This window comes from Hemiscyllium ocellatum, chromosome 6 (genome assembly GCF_020745735.1).
Source record: "Hemiscyllium ocellatum isolate sHemOce1 chromosome 6, sHemOce1.pat.X.cur, whole genome shotgun sequence".
Lineage (NCBI taxonomy): Eukaryota > Metazoa > Chordata > Chondrichthyes > Orectolobiformes > Hemiscylliidae > Hemiscyllium > Hemiscyllium ocellatum.
Window position 1 is genome coordinate 19723539 of NC_083406.1, and position 25170 is coordinate 19748708.

Sequence of the window (25170 nt, forward strand, 5' to 3'; positions counted from 1 at the left end):
AGTTGGGCATTTGTGTCCAGTTTGGCTGCCGTGACTGCATCTCCACAGCAATGTGATTGACCCTTAACTGCCCCCTCAACCACCCTTGCAAGCCACTCCTTTCAAGGCCAATAAGGGTTGAGCCACTTATATTGACCTTGTCAGTGATATCCACAATCCAAGAAAGACGTTATAAAAAATACTTACTTGTTTTCTTAAATTTTCCAATTGCCCCAGCTACTTTAGTGACTTTTGCCAACATTTCAACTCCATCTGCACCCTTCAATCCTCTGACCCTGATTTGATCCCTTCACCCCGTCACTGGTGATTAAAGCTTCTAATTACGCTGGCCCAACTCCTGGACTTCCTCCATATTCATCTACATCTCTCTTTCTAATCATAAAGTCTTGATAGTGAGGTACTCTTGTACCTGCAGTGCAGCCTCATAGCCCCAAGGACCAGGGTTCAGTTCCAGCCTCGGGTGACTGTCTGTGTGGAGTTTGCATGTTCTCCCGGTGCCTGGGTGGGTTTCCTCCCACAGTCCAAAATGTGCACCTCAAATGGGTTGGCTAAGCTAAATTGCCCATTGTAGGTTAGGTGGATCAGCCATGGAGAATGCAGGATTTCAGCGATAGGGTAGGGCTGAGAATCTAGGTGAGATGCTCTTGTAGCAAGTTGGTGTGGACTTGTTTGGCCAAATGGCCTGTTTCTACACTGTAGGCATTCTATATTCTATTGTACGACCTATCATCAGAAAGTAACAAAGAAAACTTGACTACTCACCACAGTCACAATTGAAAACAGGCAAAAGAATTGAGATTAAACAGACTGCGCCTCTTTTTCTTTCTACAAGACCATGCTGAAGGGTGACCTGATAGAGGTCTTTAAATTATGAAATGGCTTGATAGGGTAGACGTAATGGACTAGGCAAAAGTGAGGACTGCAGATGCTGGAAACCAGAGTTTATTCCTGATGAAGGGCTTTTGCCCAAAACATCGATTTTCCTGCTCCTCGGATGCTGCCTGACCTGCTATGCTTTTCAGCACCACTCTGATCTAGAGTGGGCAGCACGGTGGCACAGTGGTTAGCACTGCTGCCTCACAGCGCCTGAGACCCGGGTTCAATTCCCGACTCAGGCGACTGTGTGGAGTTTGCACATTCTCCCCATGTCTGCGTGGGTTTCCTCCGGGTGCTCCGGTTTCCTCCCACAGTCCAAAGATGTGCGGGTCAGGTGAATTGGCCATGCTAAATTGCCCATAGTGTTAGGTAAGGGGTAAATGTAGGGGTATGGGTTGGTTGCGCTTCAGCGGGTCGGTGTGGACTTGTTGGGCCGAAGGGCCTGTTTCCACACTGTAAGTAATCTAAATTTTTTTAAAAATCTAGATGTAATGGACACCCTCTCATTTTTTTTTCTCTCCCTCATAAATATTTTAAGACAGTCAAACATGGGGAGTGGTGCTCAGCCAAGCGGGAATCCTGTCAGCTTTTGCTGCACGTGCTTGTGTTCGGTAAGAGGTGGAGAGCTCACTAAGGTGTACCAGCCTGACCCAGCCTTCCTTCATTCCTGACGAAGGGCTTTTGCCTGAAATGTCAATTTTCCTGCTCCTCGGATGCTGCCTGACCTGCTGTGCTTTTCCAGCACCACTCTAATCTAGACTCTGATTTCCAGCATCTGCAGTCCTCACTTTTGCCCAACTTCCTTACCATCCTCCACTTCAAATACTGGCTGTAGTTCCAGTAGGGGCTACCACTCTCACCTGGCACTGCTGAGTCTACGGTGCTGTCAGCCAATCAGACTGGCACCACCCCCCCTCAGGTGGGACAACCTCCCCAAATGGGTTGGATTCTTGCTCTGAGCCAGTGAATGCCCCGCCGAGTGTAAAACAGCAACAGAGCATCTGGCTTTCTCCTCAGTGGATTCCCAACAGTATTCAGGCAGGATAGTTGAACTGGAAACCCGCACAGTCCTGCTCATTAGCTTAAATGATGAAAAGGTCAGTCGGAAAGTAGATTTCAAGTATTTTAATGGAGGAAAGTGAAATTAAGAGGCAGGGAGGGAGTTCTGGAGCTTGGAGGCCCAGGTAACTGAAGTAACAGCACCAGTGTTGAAGCCAAATTAGAGGAGCACAGAATTGTCACAGGGATGCAAAGCTGGAGGGGATTACAGAGGTAGGAAGGGACAAGGTGTGTTTGTAAACAAGGATAAGAGTTTTAGAATCAAGTCATTGCTTGATATTATTAATAGAAAAGGCAAGAGGATTGTTCACCTCCAATTCAAAGGGACTAGAGTATAAAATTGGGAGGTTTTCTTAAAACTGTACGGTGCATTAGTCAGACCACTGCTGCAATAGTATGAGCAGTTTTGGTTCACTTCTCTAAGGATAGATTTACTGGCATTGGAAGCTGTGCAGAGAAGTTTCACTCGGCTGCTCCCTGCTATGGAAGCACTGTCTTATCAGGCAAGTTTGAGTAAGAAAGGTAGTTTCCCCTTGTGGGAGAGTCTGGGACCAGCGGGCATAAGAGAGAGATGAGGAGAAATTTCTTCTCACAGAGGTTAGTGAATCTGTGGAATTCCTTACCACAGAGAGCCATAGAGATTGGGTTATTAAGTCTGATATGGTCAGAGTTTCAATCTGTGAAGCAGTCAGAGTTATGGGGAAAAGGCAGGAAAGTGGATTTGAGGATTATCAGATCAGCTATGACCTTATGGAATAGCAGAGTGGACTCAATGAGCTGATTGGCCTATTTCTGTGAGCTAATGTAGGTCAGCAAATAGGTTAGCTAGCGTGTTGTTAGCCAAGACCTGGGTATTAGCGTTTTGGGTGACCTGACCTCCAGTCTGGAGCATAGAGTATGAGAATCCAGCCTTGAGTGCAATAATCAAAGTCTTGCAGTTCAGAAGAGGGTTTAAAGCAGAAACCAACTTTAACAAGGCAGTGAAGTTGTATATTTTAATCAAAATATGTAGGTATCCAGTTGGAATTAAGTTACTGAACTGTTTCATTTGGACTCGATTGAATTAGATTAAAGGACAGAAAATGTTGAGTCTTTGACTCACTTTTCTCTCAGACCTTAATCACTTGTACTGTTCCATTTGTTGCTGATCTGTAGATAATCGGTTGGTGGAGCCAGTTTTATGATGTGGAGGCTATTGTCTGAATTAACAGTTCACAGAGCAAGGTCACAAAAGATTCAGACTGAAGTACCATAAAACGCAAAGGCTTTGAATGCTGAATTGCTGTGGGAATAATTCATATCTGATATGCAGCACCTTCTAAAGTTCACCTAATAGCTCCTGCGTTTCAGAGTTTATTTCTCAAATTTTTGTTTTGAGCGCAAAGGACCACACCCAGAAGGGAGGCCTCGGTCCGTCAGAACTGAATAATGCCCTTGTGTGTGCTTTCATGTGGTATTGTCCAAAGCTCAATTAGCTTTAATTGACTTCATGGGGTGGGTCATTTCTTATTAGTCTTCAAGGTGAAGCTGACCATGTCTGTCTCCTGGGGTGTTGGGTAAGTTTCTGTTGGGTTTGCTAAAATCAATCAACACTCAGAAGGCCAAAAATCATACAACATCGGGTTATAGTCCAATAGGTTTATTTGTTGGACTATAATCCAGTGTCATGAGATTTTTGACTTTGTCCACCCCCGTCCAACACTGGCACCTTCGCATCGACACTGAGAAAGTTCGACTACAAATCAGACAGGGCACTGCAAGCAAAGAATTGGATTTTGGGTGAATTGCTGGCTTGGGTTTTTTTTCTCAGCCTCTGAGGTGTGCTTTCCTTCAAAGGAAGCCACATTTGGTGGAGCAATTCTGGACGAATTACTCCTGAACTTGAAGTTGAGACAAAGGCTTCCAAGGGAAGCCTCAAGACCCTCCTAATAGCACTCTCTTTGACCGCCATGAGAATGCATCCCACCCTGAGCTCTCCTTTGACAATTTGCATTCCACATCTTTGATCATTTCAACCCAGTTGTGACTTCCTCAATATGGAAGTTAGAAGAACGAGGGGAATTGCATAGAAACTTGTAAAACTCTAACAGGACTCGACAAGATAAGATGTTCTTGATGTTGGTGAGTCCAGAACCAGGGGTCATAGTTTAAGGATAAAAGAAAACCTTTCAGGACTGAGATGATGAGAGAGTGGTGAGCCTGGGGAATCCATGACCACCGAAAATGGTTAAGGGCAAAACATTGTGTTTTCAAGAAGGCAGTAGATATAGCTGTTGTAGCTGAAGAGATCTAAGGAAATGGGGAGAGAGCAGGTTTAGGGTGTTGAGGTTGATCAACCTTGATCATACTGAATGACAGAGTGGACTTGAGGAGTCGAATGACTTACTCCTGCTCCTATCTTCTATATTTCAAGCATTTGTCAGCACACATTCTTTGAGCAGAGTTGATCCCTAGGTTTGATGCTATTGGTAGAGTAGGGCCATGAGGTGACAAATGGTGGCTGAATACAATTCTGCTGCTGATAATGGCTCACAATGCTTCATGAAGGCTCAGTCTCGAATTGCTAGGTCTGTTTGAAATCTAACCCGTTCAGCATGCTGGTGGTGCCACACAGAATGGTGGAAGATATCCTCAATGTGTAGGCGGGACTTTGCCTCCACACCAACCGTGTGGTGGTCAGCCCGAGTGACACTGTCAGGGACATATGCATCTATAACAGGTCAATGGGCAAAGTAAGGTCGATGTTCCCTGTTGTTGGTTACTTGACCACTTGCTGCAGGCCCATTTGAGCAGCAGTGTCCTTTAGGACTTGACCAGCTTGTTCAATAGTTACTTACTGGGTAACTGTTAGTGATTGACAGAGTACCTTCTGTGCCCTTGCTATTCTCTGTGTTCCTTCCAAGTAGTGATCCGCATGAAAAGAACTGTTTCATCAGCCAAGGGGACTGGTAGGTAGTAATCAGCAGAGGGTTTACTTGTCCATGTTTGCTCTCAAGACATGGGACTTCGTGAGATTCAGAGTCAATGTTGAAAATTCCCAAAGCAGGTCACTGCCAACTATATACCACTATGCTGCCAGCTCAGGCATGGTAATCATTATAGAATCCCTACAGTGTGGAAGCTGGCCATTTAGCCCATCAAGTCTGCACCCAGCCTCTATAGAACATCCCACCCAGATGACCCCACTACCTACCCTGTCCCCATAACCTTACATTTCCCACAGCCAATCCACTTAGGCTGCGCATCCCTGGATACTACAGGGCAATTTAGTGTGGCCAGTCCGCCCAAAATGCACATCTTTGAACAGTGGGAGGAAACCAGAGCACCTATAGGAAACCATACAGAGGCAGGTAGAATGTGCAGATACCACACAGTCACCCAAGGGTAGAATCGAACCCGCATCTCTGGTGCTGTGAGGCAGCAGTGCTAGCCACTGAGCCATCATGCCGGGCCCTTTTCTCTCAGGTATGATACCATGTGAATGACTGTCAGGCTGTTGCTTGACTAGTCAGTGGAACATCTCTTACAATTTTGGCACAAGCCCCCAGGTGTAATAATGAGGATTTTACTGGATTGGCCCGACTGTGTGCTACTGTTATTTCTGGGGCTTTGGTGATACTCTGAGGCCCACCTGGTTTCTTTCCTTCTTTCCAACTTTGTAGCAGTTAGATACAAGAGAGTGGCTTACTTGTCCATTTCAAAGGGCAGCTATGAATCAACCACTTTGCTGTGAGTCTGGAGTCACATTTAGGCCAGACTGGGTAAGGACAGATGATTTCAATCCCTAAAGGACATTATTGAACCAGTTAGGATTTTATTGGGCTAATGGTAATTCCAGACTTGTATTGTTTGATCTCCAGTTTCACCACCAACCGATGGGAATCAAACCAGTTCATTAGCCTGGGTTTCTGGATTTCTAGTCCAGTGACAATATTGCTACTCCACTCTCTGCTCCGTTATGTGGTTCATTGTTAAATTTTGCTTTACAAATCTCCTTGAGACATTTAATTGCATTTGAAGTTCTCATATGGAGGTTGTTGTTTTTTTATTGTACTGCATGTTAATTTGGAACGGCTGAAGTAGCATTGCTAGTAACTTTCCTACACTAGTCTGTCTGTGTATCTTACCATCAGGAGAGCAGGTGACTATGTAGCCTGAAATTACAGTGCATATCCTGAGCATTCAGAATAAAATTACCTGTCGATAATTTTTCCCCAATTCTGTCACTGTATTGACCGTTCACTGGGATTGTGGTTCGTCTGTGACTTAACTGCGTAAAACCTTTTGTCTCTCTGCCTGACCCTTCAGAGGCCCTTAAAACCAAACTGTTTGAGCAAGTGTTCAGTCACCTCTCCTAATATCTCTTCCCATTCTGGAATAATTTGCAATATTTGGAATGCTAGATATGTGAATGGCATCTGTGTTGAAGGTAGCCTGCAGAAAGTAATTAGCTGCATTTGTGTGTCCACCTGGGAATATCTTTCATTCACAAGTTAGTGAAGTAACATGTCACTCATAAATGATTTTGCAATGTCACTGTTTGATAGAATGTTTCTGATGGAAATTATGTTCTCTCTTTATTAGCTACTCACTGCTTTCCCTACGTGAAAAAGCGCATCCCTGTCATGTACCAGCAGCATGTGGATATGAATCCCATTGAGGTGGCAATTGATGAAATGGGTAATAAAGTGACCGAGCTACAAATATTATGCTCCTCCTCAGATGTGGATATGATTAAGTTGCAACTGAAACTCCAAGGCAGTGTCATCGTGCAGGTGACTATCCTTTCTTGTGTACATAACTATAGAATGGAATTAAAGATTCCACTTTGTGTGCAGTTGAAAATTTGTGCACAAACTTTGCTTCAATTTCACTGGTTAGTTACTGAACCACCTTAACTGGTTTAGTCAGTTTCCTGGGTGGCATGGTGGCTCAGTGGGTGGCACTGCTGCCTCCCAGCGCCAGGAGCTGGGTTCGATTCCAACCTCGGGTGACTGTCTGTGTGGAGTTTGCACATTCTCCCCATGTCTGCATGGGTTTCCTCTGGGTGCTCCGATTTCCTCCCACTATCCAAAGATGTGAAGGTTAGGTGAATTGGTCATACTAAATTGCCCGGGGTTCGGGGATGAGTAGGTTAGGTGCATTAGTCAGAGATAAATATGGAGTTCTAGGTTAGGGGAATGGGTCTGGGTGGGCTCCTCTTCAGAAAGTCGGTGTGGAATTGTTGGGCCGAATGGGATATTTCCAGACTGTAGGGAATCTATTCTTAAAAAAAAGCTTGCATGTGCACCTGGGAAATTGATTGCAGTTTGAAGAGCCACCCTAAAAGCATTGCAATTGGTGGAATCTCATAATTTAGACTAAGGAACTGATGCCAATTTTGTGGGTGATGTCTGATAAGACAAATTGAACCATTGGAAAACATGAACATGAACGATTTTGACTCAAACTCTCTTCTGTATGTAACTCCCCCATTCCTCGAGTTGTTTTAGCTTATAGTGCAATCAGGGTGAATTCCGAGCAAACTAATTAATTCCAGCAAGTGGGGAATGAACAAGAATATATTTGGGATTTACAGGTTGGGTGTGATGTGTCTACTAGCCTAGACTTCTAACCATTCAATTATTCATCATAAAGCCGAGAGAATAATGTCTTTGTGAGCATTATATAGGGATGGATGTAGAGAGAAGAAAGAACAATATCCGGTGTGGAAGTAATAAAGAGTTCAAACAGCGAGACAGAGAGATGAGTGTTAACAGCAACAGTAAGGGTGTTATGCACATTGAATCAGGAACAGAGGTAGGCCATTCAGCCCCTTGAGCTTGCTTGACTATTCAATAAGATCATGGCTAATCTGATTATAGCTACAACTCCACACTCTGACCTGTCCCCTTATAACCTGAGATTCTTGACTAACAGATGAGTCAATATACATCTGCCTTAAAAATATTCAATGACTCTTTGTCCACCATTCTGTAAGTAAAAGAGTTCCACAGACACACAGTCCTTTTGAGAGAAGAAATGTTTGTTCACCTCCATCATCAGGTCAACCTTTATTTTTTAACTCTGTCCCCGAGTTCCAGTCCCTCTGACCTGACAAGTCCCGATAATGTTTTAGATTTTCGGTAACTGCCTGTGGATGGCAAAAAATAAGTATCTGTCTGTTATCAGTAATGTTAGCAGTACAGTCATGAATTCTCCATAACGTGGTTTGAAATGAGGTGACAATTTTATAGAACATAGAAAAATACAGCGCAGTACAGGCCCTTCGGCCCTCGATGTTGCGCCGACCAAAGTCTACCTAACCTACACTAGCCCAATAACCTCCATATGCTTATCCAATGCCCGCTTAAATGACCATAAAGAGGGAGAGTTCACCACTGCTACTGGCAGGGCATTCCATGAACTCACAACCCGCTGAGTAAAGAATCTACCCCTAACATCTGTCCTATACCTACCACCCCTTAATTTAAAGCTGTGTCCCCTAGTAACAGCTGACTCCATTAGCGGAAAAAGGTTCTCACTGTCAACCCTATCTAAACCCCTAATCATCTTGTACACCTCTATCAAATCTCCCCTAAACCTTCTTTTCTCCAAAGAGAACAGCCCCAAGTGCCTCAGCCTTTCCTCATACGATCTTCCTACCATGCCAGGCAACATCCTGGTAAACCTCCTCTGCACTCGTTCCAATGCCTCCACATCCTTCCTATAGTTTTAAGAATATATTTTAAAGACGTATGAGCTATAATTGGAATAGAGACGACATATAGCCAAAGGGTGAAACAACTCTTTTTAATATGTATTTATGTGGGTCTCTATGTAATGTCGTTGGTGGCACACTGCCCTGAGACATAACGTTCCTGATTCGTGGAAACTGCTGCTGATGTGGTCAGTGGTCACTGAGGCAGCAGGAGTCTTAGCAACAAACTGGATGGGCAGTGAATTTGGTGTCGGGTGGGGGGACGTAGAGAGTGGGGGAGTGGGACTGTTTGGATTGGAGTACCAGGATGGACTGCATGGGCCAAATGGCCTCCTCCTGTGATGTAATGACTCTACTGCTCCAAGTTCGACCCCAGGACTTGAGCACAAGAATCAGAGCACATTACCAGAGCAGTGATGAGGGAGTGCGCCACTGAGTGTCATTTTAAATGAGCTGCTAAGCCAAAGCCCGATCTGCCCCTTTGGGAACATATAAAAGATTAGTATTTTGAAGAGCAGGGTAAGTTCTCCATGGTGTCCTGGTCAATGTCTGCTCCTCAGTCAATATCACAAGAGCACATCACCTAGTTATTATCGCATTGCTGTGGGAGCTTATAGTGTGCAGATTGACTGCTGCGTTTTCTGCTTTATGACAGAGGCCACATGTGGCTACTTCAAGATGTCTGCTGTTCATGGAAGGTACTGTATAAATATACGTCTATTTTTATTGAGGTAGATCTAGGCCAGATGTAGGTGCAAATATTTAGTGTGGTAGTGAGAAATGTATATATATTAGATATGTATATCATCTATATATCAAGAAATAATTATGTATGAATGGTAAGAAGCTTTGCTAACCATCTGTGACATGTTTCAGATAAGAAATAGCACAGGCTTTGCTCCAGTTATTGCTGTCACACAATAATGAATGTAGTGTTTCTTTACTTCTTCCTGTAGGTCAATGCTGGGCCATTAGCGTATGCCCGGGCATTCCTAGAAGAAGCCAATGTGAAAAAGTATCCAGACAACAAAGTGAAACAACTGAAGGAAGTGTTCAGGTAGTCCCAGCATTTCTGAGTTGTTATATTACAGAAGGAGACAAGTTAATTGGATCCCAATCACTCTTGGGATTGAAGATAACAAGAATTAGGAGCTGAAATGGACTGTCCAGTTCCTCCACCCTGTAATACAATCACAACAAATCTTCACCTCAACTCCACTTTCCTGCCCCCTTCCATGATTGGCCCAGAGCAGGCTAAAATAAACCCATGTCGGAGCACCCACAACCTCCCTCTACTCGAGAATTCCAAAGAGTCGCAACTATCGGAGTGAAGCAATTTCTCCTCATCTCAAACCAGTATGATGTCCCCTTATTCTGAAACTCTGTGCTTGTGTTCCAGATTGTGCAAATGTCAGGCTGGCCTTTACTGTGTCCTTATCAGCTGTGTTTACAGAACCCACTTGCTCATCCTCATAGTCCAAGGGATGGGCAGGAGCCAAAATCAGCTACACCCTCACCACATTCAAAGAATGTCGGTGGTGGGCAGGTTGTTAGAGGGAATCCTGAGGGGCAGGATGCACATGTATTTGGAAAGGCAAGGACTGATTAGGGATAGTCAACATGGCTTTGTGCGTGGGAAATCATGTCTCATAAACTTGATTGAGATTTTTGAAGAAGTAACAAAGAAGATTGATGAGGTAGATATGATCTATATGGACTTCAGTAAGGCATTCGACAAGGTTCCCCATTGGAGACTGATTAGCAATGTTAGATCTCATGGAATACAGGGAGAACTAGCCATTTGGATACAGAACTGGTTCAAAGGAAGAAGACAGAGGATGGTGGTGGAGGGTTGTTTTTCAGACTGGAGGCCTGTGACCAGTGGAATGCCTGTGACAAGGATCGGTGCTGGGTCCTCTACTTTTTGTCATTTACATAAATGATTTGGATGCGAGCATAAGAGGTACAGTTAGTAAGTTTGCAGATTACACCAAAATTGGAGGTGTAGTGGACAGCGAAGAGGGTTACCTCAGATTACAACAGGATCTTGACCAAATGGGCCAATGGGCTGAGAAGTGGCAGATGGAGTTTAATTCAGATAAATGCGAGGTGCTGCATTTTGGGAAAGCAAATCGTAACAGGGTGTATACACTTAATGGTAAGGTCCTAGGGAGTGTTGCTGAACAAAGAGACCTTGGAGTGCAGGTTCACAGCTCCTTGAAAGTGGAGTCACAGGTAGACAGGATAGTGAAGAAGGCATTTGGTATGCTTTCATTTATTGGTCAACGTATTGAGTACAGGAGTTGGGAGGTCATGTTGCGGCTGTACAAGACATTGGTTAGGCCACTGTTGGAATATTGCGTGCAATTCTGATCTCCTTTCTATTGGAAAGATGTTGTGAAACTTAAAGGGTTCAGAAAAGATTTACAAGGATGCTGCCAGGGTTGGAAGATTTGCGCTACAGGGAGAGGCTGCACAGGCTGGGGCTGTTTTTCCCTGGAGCGTCGGAGGCTGAGGGGTGACCTTATAGAGGTTTAGAAAACTATGAGGGGCATGGATAGGATAAATAGACAAAGTCTTTTCCCTGAGGTCAGGGAGTCCAGAACTAGAAGGGATAGGTTTAGGTTGAGAGGGGAAAGATCTAAAAGAGACCTAAGGGGCAACGTTTTCACGCAGAGGGTGGTACATGTATGGAATGAGCTGCCAGAGGAAGTGGTGGAGGTTGATACAATTGCAACATTTAAAAGGTATCTGGATGGGTATATGAATAGGAAGGGTTTGGAGGGATATGGGCTGGATGCTGGCAGGTGGGAGTAAATTGGGTTGGGATACCTGGTTGGCATGGACGGGTTGGACCGAAGGGTCTCTTTCCGTGCTATACATCTCTATGACTCTAAATGCATCAAGGTCAATAATGTGCATCATCAATCTTAAGGACCTGAATAATACACAGCCGGTGCCAATATAGAGCTAGTGGGGACTGTTTGGAAGAAGTCACCAGGCTGGTTTTAAATGCCTCAGATTAAAGGAAGGAGGGGGACAGTTTATTCAGGGGTATCAGTGGCACCCAATACCCTGAATTCTGTCAATATTTGCTTTATCTTTCTGCTTCAGTGCAGGAAAAGTTACTGAAAGTCAAAGGAACAGAAAAAGAGCAAACAAAACCCACGTATTCTAAATTTAATGATCAGTGATCCTGTTCCCAAAGGTCATCAAGATATGCATCAGTCAGTTCTGTAGTGCCTGAAAAACAAAGACAATTTGACTCTCCAGTTCCATACTTGTAAATACTCAGTTTTTGCTGAGAATAGCTTAGTGTCGTTAATTCCACATTTGATTCTTTGTGTGGTTAGTTAGTTTTGTTTTCCAGTTTGTACATTATATAAGGATCATTGAAGCTGGATAGTTAGTTTCTTCTTTAAGTGTTACGGCATGTAGAATTCAGCGGTGTGTTTGCACAGTAATACCTGAAATTGAATTCAGCACCACCCAATTGACAGAAGCCTTGCTTTTCTTCCTCTGTCACCATCCCCTGCTCTAGGATTCCTTGCCATCCTAAAACCTTGGACATATTTTCCCAGGGATGCCATAATGTTCCTTGCTTCACTTGCTGCAGTGCCACCAGTGCCCGCAACTGAGCTCTGGCATGGCTGGGAGTGATGGAGCTGCTGCCCAATCAGATTTGACCCAAGTTAAGAGTGGAGGTCCCACCTACAAAGTGTTATGGCTCACAGGTTCTGCTTGCAAGGAGTAAGTCAGCCTCCAGCCCTCCATGTCAAGCCTTCATAATCTTGTATGTATCAATGAGATCACCACTTGTTCTTCCAGTCCAGAGGGCATAAGATCCATTCATTCAGCTCCTCATCAGAAGGCAACCCTCATCCTAGGAATCAACCGATTGAACTTTCATTATATTGCTTTTGATATATGCATATCCTAGCTATGCAAGCTAGACGTGTTCCCAGTACTCCTAGTGGAATCTCACCAAAGCCCATTTAGCAGTTGCATAGCTTTTCTATCCATGTACTTCATCCCCCTTGTAATAAGAGCGAGAGTCATTTTGCCTTAACGTCACATTGACAAGTTGCTTTCTGTGTTCCCAGGCAATTTGTTGAGGCTTGTGGGCAAGCCTTGATTGTAAATGAGCGTTTGATCAAAGAAGATCAGGTTGAATATCAAGAGGAAATGAAGGCAAACTATAGAGAAATGGTTCGGGAGCTCTCTGACATCATGCATGAACAGGTAAGATTGGCACAGAGCAAAACCTACCTCAGAGGATTAATTCTTTGCATTGCCCCTTAATTATTTCCTCGAGACAATGTTGCTTTAAAATTTAAATCAGAATAACCGTATGCTAAGTACTTAATTGTAAGAGGAGGTTAACATACAGGGTTCTGTTATAAATTAGAGTATACAACTCTAGTAAGATCAAAAGCAAGGCAGTGTCATTACCCATTCACTCAGCTTCTACATACAAATAGAATCATTGCCTCATCTTGTAAATCTCTCAGCACTAAAGGAAGTCCTCCAGGCCATCATGTCTGTGCGAGCATTTTGTAAGAACTGTCTGGTTGGTCCCAAACTCTTCTTTTTTCACCAGAACCATGCAAATTTCTCCTTTGTATTAAGAAGAAACACAGTTCGTGATACTAGGAGAAGTTATCAGTGGCAGTTGACATACCCTTCTATTTTCTGGCAAGGAAGACTCTCTACCTTCTAATAGTCAGATCATCAGTTATCCATGTAAAATCAGACAATGTCCAGTATGTAGGAATAGTATGTCTGTGGCCAAACCCCTGATACTGGGTGCCATCTTGGCTGTCCCTTAAAAAGATTAATTTTCTGTCACATTTATTTGCTTCAGCCAAACCTTCTTGTTTCATTAGAGATTCACATGAACCTGCTTTCCCTTTGTGTTCTTTCCTTCTGAACACATCCGTGTGGATAATGGGAAAGTCTGGGGCTTGTCATAAATCTGGGTCAGTGGGCTTTGCAGATAAGTTGCCATCTCACAAATTGTTTCATAATTTCTTGTGTGGAAGGGAATGAATGACTATGTAATTTTAATATCAAGGTTAGTATCATATCGTGTGTATGTACGATGACTCCAAACTGAACTGCTTCCTTGGAGGAAAACAGTATTTGCTTTATCTTTCTGCTTCAGTGCAGGAAAAGTTACTGAAAGTCAAAGGAACAGAAAAAGAGCAAACAAAACCCACGTATTCTAAATTTAATGATCAGTGATCCTGTTCCCAAAGGTCATCAAGATATGCATCAGTCAGTTCTGTAGTGCCTGAAAAACAAAGACAATTTGACTCTCCAGTTCCATACTTGTTAATACTCAGTTTTTGCTGAGAATAGCTTAGTGTCGTTAATTCCACATTTGATTCTTTGTGTGGTTAGTTAGTTTTGTTTTCCAGTTTGTACATTATAAAAGGATCATTGAAGCTGGATAGTTAGTTTCTTCTTTAAGTGTTAAGGCATGTAGACTTCAGCGGTGTGTTTGCACAGTAATACCTGAAATTGAATTCTTTGTATACCTAACAGAGTACGTGCATAGCAATTGACAAGATTGATTTGTAAAATAAATGAACTGTATAAATGTCAGCATAAAATATGGTTAAGGTGTCTACATTGCACTAGAGTGAAAAGATACCAGGCACTGTTTTATTTTAAAAGGCAACCTTTAGTGTTTTAGACTTTGGTGTATATCTCCAACATCACAAGAGTTTATAACCTAACATGACACTGACACTTTTCTGAGGGTCCCTTCAGTTTAGGGAAGGAGATTCCAGGTTTTTAAGTCCAAGGTATTTGAAGTCACTGATGGAGTCACTGATTAAGATGGGATCAGAGTTTTTGCTGAGCTTGTGTTTAGAGGTAGAAGAAGATGGAAGACAAGCTAGGCGAGCATTTGGAATAGGCTCAAGGTGTTGAATATTGGTCACCAGGGCAATATATTCCAGGTTCTCCATCACAAAACCCTAGGAGATTTCCTCCAATGAGTCACTACAATGACATTCTGTGCACTCACTTTTCGTCTAATAATTTTCTTTTGTAAGTTTGGACAATTTCCTTTAAATGCAGGCCCGCTGTGCTGTGCATGTTTTCTGTGTGCTCTCTAAGATGGTAGTAATTTGAAGGAGTCGGCCTATATGTGACCTGTGCAGGACCTGTGGGTTAGTGCATGACCATACAGCTCAGAGCGAAGATTGCTACACCTCATTTCCTTTTCAGCATGTTTACATTTTTTTTTTGCTGGGAGTAGCAGCAACAAAAATTCAGCGTATAGTTTGTGACTTCACCACACATGATGGAAGAACATTACACTCTCAGCTTCTTGACAGCTATAGAATCTTGGCATCTTCCACATCTCATGCTGGGACTTGTATTGTTTGAGGATACTAAGGTAACAAGAGAGGGACTAGTTTAGAGGCTATTTGTGTTTCATGTCTCAATGAAAGTGCAGTGTAAGCTGCTTTAATCCCAGTATGTGGAGAAAGAGACAGGCCTAAGATTTTGACCAAGGTTGTTTAACAACAGAACCAATAGAGTTAAACAGTACAGAAACAGCCCCTTCCCCAAATTATCTGTGCTGACCAAGTTTCCCAAACTTAAACCAGTTCCAGTTGCCTGCATTTGGCCCATATCCCTTCAAATCTTTCCTGTCCTGTCCAAAATTCTTTTAAATATTGTAACTGTATCTGCATCTACCACCTCTTCTGGCGGTTCATTCCACTTTCTTCCTCATAGAATCCCGACAGTGTAGAAGCAAGTCATTCGGTCCATTGAATCCATACTGTCCCTTTGAAGAGCACATCCCACCCAGACCCACCCTATCCCTGTACCTATGCATTTCCCATAGTTAATCCACCTACCTTGTATATCCCTGGGCACTATGGACAATTTCAACAAAGTGTGGCACTGGAAAAACACAGTAGGTCAGGCAGCATCTGAGGAGCAGGACCATTGTCGTTTCGGGCATGAAATAATGCTCCATGGATGCTGCCTGACCTGCTGTGCTTTTCCAGTGCTACTCTTTATCGACTCTGACCGTCTAGCATCTGCAGTCCTCATTACCTCCTGCTGTGGGCAATTTAGCATGACCAATCCACCTAACCTGCACATCTTTGGACCGGAGCACTCAGGAAAAACACGCAGACACGGGGGAGAATGTACAAACTCCACACAAACAGTCACCCAAGGGTGGGATCGAGCCTGGGTCCCTGGTGCTGTCAGGCAGCAGTGCTAACCACTATGAATGGTTTGAGTTATAAAAATAGGCTGGCTGGGCTGGGACTTTTCTCACTGGAATGCAGGAGTTTGAGAAGTGACCTTATAGAGGTTTGTAAAATTATGAGGGACATAGATAAGGTGAACAACAGGGGTCTTGCCCCGAGAGTAGGGGAGTTCAAACCAACCGGGCATATTTTTAAGGTGAGAGGAGGAAATTTTAAAAAGGACAAGAGGGGCAACTTTTTTACAGAGGGAGTGGTTCACATGTGGAATGGACTGGCAGAGGGAGTGGGAGATGTGGGTACAGTTTCAAAGTTTAAAAGACATTTGGATAAGCACATGAATAGGAAAGGTTTGGAGGGATATGGACCAGGAGCAGGCAGGTGGCACTAGTTTAGATTGGGAACATGATTGACGTGGACAATTTGGACCGAGGGGTCGGTTTCGATATTGTATGAATCTATGACTATGACAGCAGAATGTTTCCACAGACTGCATTGTCCATATTTTTCATGATATTGACAGAGGGTTAAACACTGGGAGAAAGTGAGAACTGCAGCTGCCGGTGATCAAAGTTGAGAGTGTAGTGCTGGAAAAGCACAGTGGTCAGGCAGCATCCGAGGAGCCGGAGAATCAACATTTCGGGCAAGAGCCCTTCATCAGGAATGAGGCTTGTGGGCGGGGGAGCTGAGAGATAAATGGCGAGGGACTGGGGGGGAGAAGGGAGCTGAGAGTGCGTAGATGAAGGTGCAGAGTGAAGGTGATCTTCAACAGGGATAACTCTTTGCCGTTCCTCACAATGACATTGTGGCATGAAATGTTTTGCATCCACCAAGCTGGCACTCCATCTTGTGAATCGAACAGCGTCTCTGACAGTGCAATCCTCCCTGGCTGCTACACTCAATTGACAACTTTGACTTTTACGCTCAAACCCAGAAGTGGATTTAAAGTCAGGAACTTGTGACTCAGAGGTTAATATGCTGCCAACTGTGCTGCAGCTGACTTTGAATCTGATTCTCAGCCCTTTAAAGTGCTCTGTTAAAAGAAGAGACTGTGTCAAGTACAGAATGGTACTGAACTTGCAATCTACAAGAGAAAACACTTGGGACTGCAGGGGAGTCTCTCTCTTTCTCGTCAACATTATAATAGCTGCTGGCTAGAACCCAGGGCAGCAAGTTCACACCCTATCTTGTGAATTTGCAAATTCTGATTTTCTCCCTTTTGCTGCTGGCACTTAACAACAAATTTCCTGACAACATGAATGAGGGCAGCATTTTATATTTAAAGTATCTCTCCATCACCCTTTTCTGTTGGCCTTTGAAGTATTTACATAGTATTTACAGCAAGGAAACAGGCCATTCAGCCCCACTGGCCTGTGCATGTTGGTGTTCATGTTTTTGTCAGCACTTTCACCAAACCTTTTCAATAGAACCTTCAATTCCCTTTTCCCTCGTTTGCTTCATTTTCTCATGTTCTTCATCCTCTCATCCCAGGAATTAAACTCATGAATCTTTGTTATGTTCCTTCGAAGATATAAATATATTTCATTGGGTAAGGAGACAAATTGTATATAATATTCTATGTGTGGTCTCACCAATGCCCTGTCCATTTACAGAAAAGCTTCTTTCACATTGTTCAGCAACAACCTAGTAATAAAGGCTAACGTACTATTCTTTCCCAATTGGCTGCTGTACCTGCATTTTAACTTAATTATGATTGCTATGCAAAGATCCTCCTGCATTATAAAATTTATATAAAGCATGTCAAGGATCCACGCAATAAACTCAGCTATTTACAATCTGTATTCATTAGTAAGAGGATGGATCAGTTGTGATATGACCAAGTTTACTGATGATGTAAAGTTAGGTGAAGATGTAGGCTGAGAGGAGAGTACAAAGAGGTTACGAAGAGATAATTTCATAGTGAATGGAGTAAAATGAAAATGCTTGGAGAAATGTAACAGGTCTGGCAGCATCTGTGAAGGGAGAAACAGAGTTGACCATTTGAGTCCAATGCAAGACTTCTTTGGAATTGAATTCTGATGAGACTTACATTGTTAACTTTATTCATAGATGCTGCTTGATCTATTGAACTTCTCCTATATTTTGTTTTTATTTGCAATCTCTAGCATCATGTACAGTACTGTGCTTTTAATAAGTGGGTAAGTGACTGATAGGCAATAACCTGGAGAAATGTGAAACTGTCTATATTGGTAACAAATACAGAAAAGCAGAATACACTCTTTGTGTTCTTTCTGTAGAATAGGCACAAAACATTTGCTTAACATCTGAATTTCCTCATTTCCCTTATATTTTTTGATATCTCTGCCTGTCTCAGGAACCACATTTAGTTATGCTAATCCTTTTTACATAATTAACCTTTTTATATAATTACATAAATTGTCATTTTTTTTTGTTTCTCGTTTACCCTCCCATTCTACTCTATTCCCTCTTATCAGTTTCTTGGTCATACTTTGGTCGGTCTGATTTGATGATTGTAACAACTTATGTGTTTTTTATTTAAGTATAAATAAGCAAATCGCCAGTTTTAACTTTGTCTTTGTCAACATGCCTCGACTCTGCACCTTTCCATAGGCAGTGAAGGTAGATCACTGTGAACATTCTTGGACATTTCTTATCAACTAGCAATGGCCAAAGCCGAGAACAAATGGTCTTACTGTCGGCCATAACTGGGGATTGTAATTGGATGGGGATAATGGAGAACATGCAGCACATAAGACGTGATGACAAAGTAATTGTTTTTTAACATAATCCTAGTCAAAAAGTGTACTCTCATCAGATTGTAATAATTATTAGACTTTTGTGTGCATTTCCAAACTATTTCCTTTCTTCCTCAAGATGATAAAATTTAGATATTGCCAAAAAATGTTTTGTTTTCATTCAGGTTTAGTGATTTTCTTTTATAGTGAATTCCAAGGGAAGATCATTTTGAATTAATAGTTCTCCAGGTATCTAACGAGCAGTTTAAGCAGGCAAAATGAAGCCTGATATAAAACATAACAGGTACCTTGAGTTAAGTGGAAATTTATTAATTCTGATTTCTGCATTGTTAATATTCCTGCAGCTATTTCTATTAAAATCTAGAAAAGGAAATCCCCGCTCAACGTTTATATTTGCTTCCTAAGTTTTAAAGAAAGAACACAATAAAGTACATTATGATCACAGCTGTCCTCATGAACATGTAAATGGTCAATCCTATGAGCATGCAGGCATCTGAAACCTAATTTGTACAGTTGCCTGTATCTCTAGGATATAAGATTGCAGATCCTGTGAATTCTGTGCAAATGAAAACTAACCAGTGTATTTTCTCATTTTCTGTTTCTCTGAACGCTGCCTTCACGTATCGTGAGCAGATTGGATGGTAATATCCCTGTTGTGAGCACTGGAAGTGTGTGTGTGTGTATGTGTGTGTGTGTGTGTGTACACACAGCATTAATCTGCAAATTGAATTGTGCTTTTAAGGGCAAGTAATTTAAACTGCTTGTTGCTTCCTAAAGCCTTTGTGAAAATTCCCTGCCAGGCTGTGTTCCTTTGATTTAGTTTCCTTTGATGTTTTATTTTCTTTAAGATTTTGCCAGAGGATGACGGAATGAAGATCAATCTTCTTCCTAACTCCTATCACATCTTCAACGCAATCAGCGGAACGCCAACTGGGACAACTGTTCAGGGCATTTCCAATTCCTCTTCCATGGTGTAAAAGTTCACAAGTGGAACGTTATCATCAGCATACCAAGTCATTCCTGCATGTATTCACTCAGGACACTTTGGAGCCTCACAGGATGTGGGAACAGATCAGACTAAGTTGTGACAGTCTTGATAATGACGTCAGCTATGTCGTGGAGCCAAAGGAAATAATGTTTGCACATTTTAAGCTCTGCTTCAGGGAATGCCTTTGACTTTTACAAGGTTCCCTGAGAAGCTTTGCTAGTCTGCATTTTATTGTACAGTTTTTAGAACTCAGTGGTGGAAATGGGTCCATTGCTTTGCTATAAGAATCTATCTTAAAAGTATCAACTTCGTATGTTTAATATATTTCAAAAATGGGAAAATAATGTTAGCATCAATATTTTTGCTGTTGGTTTACATTTATCTAATGCCTGTAGATAATTATTAAAGATGACAAATTAATGGATTGCATAAGGAAGGTATATTTCAGATAGGATATATGTCAAGTGCAACAAAGCAGCAAAGTTTGAAATTATAGTTTCCATTTAATAAAGAAAAGAACGGTTGAGTATTATAGATTCTATGCTGGTTTACATGGGTTTATACAAAGGAATATGGAACTGTGCTGTTGCGATACCTTTGTCTTGTATTTCATGTGAAAACACTATGCATGTAGCTTTGTCAACTTCCACTGATGAACCTAGCCCTGGTAGTGACCCTGGTATTCTGTCACAGTGCATTAATGAGCCTGAATGTAAAATGCATTTGTAATTATTCAACTGTACAGTAATTATCTGTGCTCGGGCAGTCTGATCACCAAGTGCGTGTAGCTTGCTGTACACATTTGGATTTGTAGTACAGTATTTTCATGATGTGCAATGTTGAGTAATGTAAAAATTTCACCAGAGACCAGCTTTATAGCCTTGCCTTCAATAAAAAAGTAAAGCATTGGTAAGGGGACGCAGGATTACGGTACATTACCTTCTCCTGCATCATATACAGTATATTTCACAAATGTGCTTTGTTTGTATTCTTGTACGTAATCGAGTGCAATATTGGTCATAACATAATACCCCAGATGTATACAGTCCTTATGTTCTGATTTATAGAATGTTGCATAGCAATTGTCTCTCTTTTTTTGCCAAAGTTGACAGGATATTATCAGCAATCATTTATACTTTTTTTGGGGGGAATCATAACTTAAATAGTTTTCCCATCAGATTTGCCTTGAAAAGCTTAATTAAATTTTATATTTTGGGGGAAAGGCGTGGTTTTTAATATTATTTAAACTGGAACTGTTGTCCTGCTGTATGTAAATTGAAATTTTGTTCTCTTGTACAGCTGTAATAAGTTCAGCTTGTTTGTTTCTCTGCAGTTTCAATTTGTATATGTGTAACCTCAGGCCTACCTGATAAAAGCAGATTTCAAAGTTTTTCTAACTTCATGGTTTGCAGTTTGGCTATTTTCAGTTTTATTTTTGCATTCTCTCATTGCTTCATTGTTTAAAATGTCAGAAGAAATCTGAACTCCACATTGTGAGGTTAATGTTCCAAACTGACTATAATTTTCTCTCTTGGACTGAATGAAGCATTTCTAGCATGGATCCACAGACAGATGGTTGAAAACAAATTAGGGGATGGTGATAGATAGGGACTGTAGATGAAAAGAGAGATCTGAGTATCCCGGTGCACATCCCTAAAAATTAGTGTAATATTTAATCAAATAATACCAGAACCCTAACCATAACAGTCAGACAAGATTGCACAGGATGTGACTTCTTTCTCAGGAAAAGAGAAAACTGAGGGATGACCTGATCAATATCTTTAAAGTTATGTTTGAGGTTAATAGGGTAGGTAACAACGAAAGTGTTTCCATTTGTGGGAAAAGTCAAAACTAGGGGCACTCAATGTAAGATTTTCAGTAGGGAATTCAGTGGAAACCTGTCCAGTCAGCAAATGGTGAGAATGAATAACTCACTATCATTGGGTGCATTGAGCTGAATAGTTTTAATGCATTTCAGAGGAAGCTAGACAGACACGAGGGAGCAAAGAATATGCTGCTGGAGTGAGATGAAGTCAGGTGGGAAGAGGTTTGTATGACTGGACTAGGTGGACCAAATACTGATTGTCCTGTAAATGTGATCTATCACAGTTTGTAGCAAGCAAGAAGAATTTGACATTTAAAAAAACTTCCAAAAACAAGTTAATGTGTACGCAGAGTATAAAAGTGAAATCCATGGTGTCAGTACAGGAGGGCCCATTCCTGTGCGTTATTCATCATGTATGATCCACTCTGTGTAGATATGCCTTAAACTCCTGCGTCTTGAAATCATAGCCTGTGCCATCTGCATAATGCCAAGCACAGAGTTATAAGGTGAGCATTACCCTAACCATATCTTTCTAAACTGAATAACTGAGGCCAGGTTTAGGCATGAACATGTTTTTGTTAGCTGAAAGATGAGGTACCAACTTGTAAGTGAGGAAAGACCTAAATATTCATTTTAGCACTGAGAAAAATGGGATTGCTCTGTACGTCTGGGACAACTTGCACATTATAAACGTCTGCTGACTTGAGTTTATGGTGGTATAGTTAAAGAAAAACCAGCTAAAGTTATTATAACAATAACCATATAAAAGTACAGATGTTGATCTAATTGTCAGTATACCTCATATTTCAATTTTTGCAATAACAAGAGTTTGAAGTGATTTGTTAACTTTTAAGATTAGCAGCCTCTCATTTCTTGATAAATTAGATCAGTTTTCTACCTCCTTTACACTGGGCCACAAAGTTTTCACAAACTGTGGGTTGTAAAGAAAACTAAAAATCAATGTTTAATATACCCAAGTAATGGAATATGTGTAATAAATAGAATATAGCAGACAATTGTTTTACTTTAGCAACAAAGGGGAACTGATTGTTTTTATTCATTCGCAATAGTGTGCCTGTTAGTGGCTAGGCAAGCATTTAATGCCCATCCCTAGTTGCCCCTCAGATGGTGAATTGCCTCGAATATGGTTGCAAGGCATATAAGCCTGCTTCAGGTGTCAGTTAAGAGTCAGAAACCTTATTCTGTTTGTGGTGACTGGGCTTTTGCAATAATCTGGTAATTTCATCGTCATTGTTATTACAATGCTAGATTTTTATTACCGATATATATGTTAACCAAGTGTAAATAGCACAGTGGTCATGTTAGGATTTGAGCTTGCATCTACTAGATCATTATTCCAAACATATATGATTATTAGTCCTCTAACAACTGACAACGGTCCAATTGGGTGCAAAATATGTTAGAGTGCTGGAGGAGCATGGCAGATCAGATCACATCTGTAGAGAGAAACACAGTGAACATTTTGGGTCCAGTGAGTCAAAACAGCTTTGATGAAGGGTCAATGGTCTTTAACCGTTAATTCTGTTTTCTGTCTCCAGATACTGCCAGGTGTCATGTTTCCCCAGCACACTTTTTATTTCAGATTTTCAGCACCTGCAATTTTTTGTGTTTATTATTATGGCAGATGTTACCCTTTGTAATGTGAAGACACTTTACATTAATTTACAGAGTGAATTAATTTTCCAGTATTAGTATGGAGATGTACCATGTAACTGTACTGAATGAGTGGAAACTGGATGCAGGTCATCAAAACGCTATGGACAGATACAGAAAGTAATCAACAAAAGGCTGGCCAAATGTTCTTCGAGAGAAATCAAATACAAGAGGTTACACGTTATACAGAGCTCTGACTAGACCATACTTGGAGAACTGAATGCAGAGATGGGAGCCACATTTCAGAAGGATATTTTGGTCTTGGATGGCACATAGTATACAATTAAATAGGGGCTTCAAAGATTAAATCACAAAACAAGATTACACAAAAGTGGTGTTCCCTGGGATTTAAAGGCTGAGGTGATTTATTCTAGTTTTTCACAATATCATCAAGGATAGCTCGATGGTACCATTGCTGGCCAAGTCCTGAAAAACATAACTGTTGGACTGGGTTTTTGATATTAGGACAAAAAAAGAAAAATCTTACTGACCTCATCCTCTTCAATCTCTCAGATGCACCCATCTATGAATATATCAGTAGGAGTAACCAAGGCAAATCATAATGACAAAATCCTGACTTCACATTGAATATATCTTACATTATGTGGCACCACCACAGTGCAAAATTGGGGTAAATTTTGAACAGATATTTTACCTCACAACTGGGTACCCGTGATGTGCTGTGGGCCCTCTGTAGCAGCAGAATTATATTTAAAATCATCTGCAAATTCATGGCCCAGTATATCACATGACCTACCATTACTGTCAACTTTGGAGACCAGCCCTAGATCAATGAAGGTTGCATTAGTGCATGCCAGAAACAGCATCAGGCATACAATAAAACAGACCTATCAAACTGATGAAGCTACAACAGAGAACTACATGAATGTCAAACAACAGTAACAGCATGCAGTAGTCAAGGCTAATCAATCAATATGTCAAATCTAAGCTTTGCAGTTCTGCCATCTTCAGAGCTGAATGCTGGTGGCAATTGGACAACTCACTGCAGGAGGGTACTCCAAACTATGTGAAAGTGAGGACTGCAGATGCTGGAAATCAGAGTCAAGATTAGAGTGGCGCTGGAAAAGCACAGCAGGCTAGGTAGTGTCCGAGGAGCAGGAAAATTGACGCAAACAACAGACTGAAACCTACACATCCATCTCCAGCAAAAAATGCCAGGTGGACAATCAATTTTGGCCTCCTTAAGAGAGTCCACAACATCATCGGCACCAATTTTCTTAACCAAACCTTCAATTCCTTTAGTCATCCAGCTTTCCCTATACCCACCAGCCTTCCCTTTCACCCTGACAGGAATATACTTTCTCTGGATTCTTGTTATCACATTCCTGAAGGTGTGAGCTTCCTTGTGTGACACTGTCTGTGCCACAATGGTCAAACTGATTCTAATCTAAAAAATGAATTTACAGAATCTTATATGGATTCCAAATCATGAACGTAAGAGCTGGACTCAAATGATGTGGTGAGAAGGGCTCCACTTGCCATCAAGGCAACATTTGACTGAGTATCAAGGGGCGTTATTAAGTGGGAGCAGTTGTTGTCATTCATGTTGGTGCTAACAATATTGATAGGACTAGAAAGGAAGTTCTGATGAAGGATTTTGAACAATCGTAGCTAAACCACTAAGCAAAACCACTGAAACCGTAATCTCAGGATTACTCCCTGATCCATGGGCAAACTGACTCAGGGCAAATCAAGTTGAGGGATTAAGTGCATGGTTTAAAGTGAGAGGAATGGGACACGCACTAAGGTAGAAGGTGCTGTTCTGGTCAGTCAGACACATGTGAACCATGCTGGGACCAGTATCCTGGTGAATAGGATAAGAAGGGTTGAAGTGAGATTTATAAATTAGTTAAATGGGAGAGATATTATTTAGACATGGGAAGCTAAAGGATTTGGCTGATGGTGATACCCAGATTGAGACTGGAAGGAACTGAATAGCAGCAACCATAATCAAAAAGAAAACAAAAGTCAAAATTAATGGCTCTTAAATGTACATAGTATTTTTGGAATAAAATTAGTGTATTAACAGTATAAATAGTGGTTAATTTTAA

The 25170-nt window shown here is 41.6% G+C and overlaps 1 protein-coding gene across 4 annotated transcripts in view; it reads left to right on the forward strand.

The window, feature by feature from the left end:
* LOC132816381 (dedicator of cytokinesis protein 9-like) overlaps positions 1–20996 on the forward strand; it is a 349182-nt gene extending 328186 nt beyond the window's left edge. For all 4 annotated transcript variants that reach the window (XM_060825856.1, XM_060825860.1, XM_060825855.1 and 1 more), the window contains exons 50-53: positions 6520–6710; positions 9592–9692; positions 12739–12877; positions 19460–20996. In XM_060825856.1, the coding sequence (XP_060681839.1) occupies positions 6520–6710; positions 9592–9692; positions 12739–12877; positions 19460–19588 (560 nt within the window). In that variant the 3' untranslated portion in view covers positions 19589–20996. The remainder of the gene's footprint in view (positions 1–6519; positions 6711–9591; positions 9693–12738; positions 12878–19459) is intronic.
* The last annotated feature ends 4174 nt before the right edge of the window (positions 20997–25170 follow it).